General features: G+C 36.9%; 1 protein-coding gene across 1 annotated transcript; it reads right to left on the minus strand.

Annotated features, from left to right (window-relative positions):
• Positions 1–1,872: 1,872 nt before the first annotated feature.
• LOC126777958 (uncharacterized) lies at positions 1,873–2,674 on the minus strand. The gene has a single exon (XM_050501279.1). It carries the CDS (start codon positions 2,593–2,595, stop codon positions 1,873–1,875), a length of 723 nt encoding a protein of 240 aa, XP_050357236.1. The 5' UTR covers positions 2,596–2,674.
• Positions 2,675–3,046: the final 372 nt, after the last annotated feature.

Consider the following 3,046-nt stretch of genomic DNA (forward strand, 5'->3'; position numbering starts at 1 on the left):
TAATTCATTTAAATTAATATTGTGAGTATTTATATTTTTAGATGATTTTCCAACTCCTAAGGACTTGAGAAATTTCCAGACTCTAGCTGACTCCTCTTCCTCAGCTATAGATTTATGGATATGGCGTCGTTGACTATCTCTACATAGCCTGTTGCAGCGATTGCGAACATTCAGATACTTGTCGCGATTTGTGTCAGTCGGATTACACCTATACTTAGCCTTGGCAATATTCTTTCTTACTTGGAGCTTCTTTATTTCTGGGGTGAGCCAAGGTGCAGGAAGGTGTTTTAGCCAGACAGGACGAATTGGTGCATGTAAATCATACAGTTGAGTTAATAGGGAATTAAAAACTGTAACTTGCTCATTGACTGTATCAACATTTAAAATAACACTCCAATCAATGTTGGCAGCATCCTCCCGCAGACTATTCAAATCCATTCCACCAAAATTACGCTGCAGAAGAATTCTCGATTTTGCTTTGGGTGGTTTGATTTTATAGGAAAGATAAAGAAGATCATGATATGAAAAAGCAAGGGCGGAGCACTGCCCATGCTTTTCAACATGATCAACGGAAGAGACCAAAATTAAGTCGAGAAGAGAAGGGATAGAGTTAGGGAAGGAATGAGTAGCAGATAGGGGTAGGATTTGTAAATCTGCACTATTCAGTACAGATTTCAACAGACTAGAGCGATGGTCATTTTTTAAGAGACATGTATTAAAATCTCCCATAAGAATGGTATGGGCATACAACGGTTTAAATCGCTCTAGAAGGATTTCAAATGATGAAAAGTAATCGACTGTGAGGTTAGGACTATAGTAAACACCTAATAACATCTTAATATGACCAAAGATAACCTCAATAAAAAGGTGTTCAGCCCCTTCAACGGACAGAGGTGTCGATTGACTTATAATTGAAAATGGAATGTGAGAACGGAGATAGATCGCCACTCCACCACCTGCCCGACCTACACGGTCGTTACGGATCAAATGAAATCCAGGAAGAGAGTAGGAAGTAGAAGGTAAGCAGGGTTTAAGCCAGGACTCAGATACGAGGATAGCATGTATTTTATTGCAATCGAATGATGATAACATATCAGGATAATGTGCAGGAATACTCTGAGCATTAATATGGATAACATTAAAATATTTTAGACAGTCTGAGAATAAAGAATTTATAGTTTCACCGAGCGAATGATACTATGAAAGCTGTCATTACTGCTCAATCCATCAGAAGAAAAAGAAAGAAAAGTTTCGTCCAAATCGTCATTGTTTCTAGACATTTTTAAATTAAATATTCAGCAAATAAAATAAGTAAAAATATAAAGATAAATATATAAAATATATATGTAAAATAATAATAATATATATTAATTCTATAATTACAAAATAAAAATAGGTAAATGAATAATTATACGTTAATTAATTTCATATGAACACTCACCCGCCAATTGTCTAGGGATAATCACTTAAACACAAACATAACAAAATAGAAACAATAATAACATTAAAAACTAACATTAACAAAAAAAAAATCAGATATTTATCAGGCTGCCATAACAACAATTTTTACTAAAAAGGAATATTATTATATTATATCTATATTTATCTATTATCTATCTATATCGAATATGAAAATGAAGTAGAGACGATCTTTATAAATGTCTAGTATAGAACTAAAAAACTAACCATCCAAAGAAAGAAAACTATGGCGCCTGATTGACAAACGTCAGAATGACGTTAACTTTTAACTAAATAGATTCGTAAATAGTTTTACACAACACAAAAATTAAATCGAAAGCAGGTAGACAGAGAAATAGTTTTAAAATTATAGAAAAACAAACAATAATAAGAAGAAAGATAAATATAAAATAACTATTTCTTAACTACGCGCTTTGACCTCTGCAATACAACTTTATCGCTAGTGTTTGCCATGGGAATTTTTTGGACTGGGGACTTACAAGTTGAAATCGAGTCAAGATCAGATAAACATTCGGCACAATGTCTAGATCCATCTGGGGCGATAATGTGTATCAAACCGTCTCGTGTCCAACACTTGTTGATGCCGAACCGCTTCCTGGCCTCCAAAAACACATTGTGTCGGCTTTTCGTCAGGAACTCTGACTCTGTGACACCGGTGCCCTTCAACTTCGTTTTGGCGAACCAGACCTTATCCCTAATAGCAGTCTCGGTAAATTTGACCACTATAGGTCTGGGCTTGCTGTCCAAAGGTCTTCCCAAGCGATGACAAGATTTGATACTGCTGGTAGAAAAATTTGGCAAGTCCAAGTGCTCCGCAACAAGGCTGGTAACGCGAGCAGTGGCATCCTCGGATCTCTCTTCGCTAACACCATGGAAAAGAAGCACTTTTCGACGTCTCTGCATTTCAGTCCGATCCATTTCCCTGGCGAGAAACTCAATTTGTCGCTGAAGTCCACTTAGTGCAGTGAGAACAAAAGACTTAAAAGAATTGAACTCCGATGAAAGAGAAGGCACAGTTGCAGGTGTTGTTGTCCTCTGTAAGTCTTGCTGGAATTCATTCATACGGCTGTTGAATAAGTCGGTCATTGCAGCCAGAGACTCCTTGATAGATTCCATTGTTGTTGTGTAGTTTTAAAGTGACAAATAGTTCAAGTGATAAGTAATTTTAAAGAGGATTCACTATCTGGTGGGTAGAGTAGGTCATATACACATAATATATTATAAATTAACTTGTTTTAAATAAATATTTATACTATAAAAATAAAAAAATCTTTAAGAGCTTTTAAAAGTGGTGTTGCTTGTTTTTTTACTCCTACCCTTTTCTAGCAATGTTGTTTCTCACGGAGACACAAATACTCCGTCCTGCCGATACCAGCTACCTTAATTATCCCGGCTACACGCTTGAAGAATCCTTCAAAGCGAAAGTCGGAGTATGCTTGTTCGTCAGGACGGATGTTTGCTGTCACCGACTGCGCTGCTTGGAGGACCCCTCCTTCTCCATGTTGGTGGTACGTGTGGACCTGGTTCGTCAGAGCCGAGTCTACGTGTGCCTCTACAGATCCCACAA

The sequence above is a fragment of the Nymphalis io genome, chromosome 24 (genome assembly GCF_905147045.1).
Source record: "Nymphalis io chromosome 24, ilAglIoxx1.1, whole genome shotgun sequence".
Lineage (NCBI taxonomy): Eukaryota > Metazoa > Arthropoda > Insecta > Lepidoptera > Nymphalidae > Nymphalis > Nymphalis io.

Bases quoted from the DNA above. Each gene is read 5' to 3' on its own strand.
- LOC126777958 (XM_050501279.1), bottom strand. From the start codon at position 2,595: ATGGAATCTATCAAGGAGTCTCTGGCTGCAATGACCGACTTATTCAAC.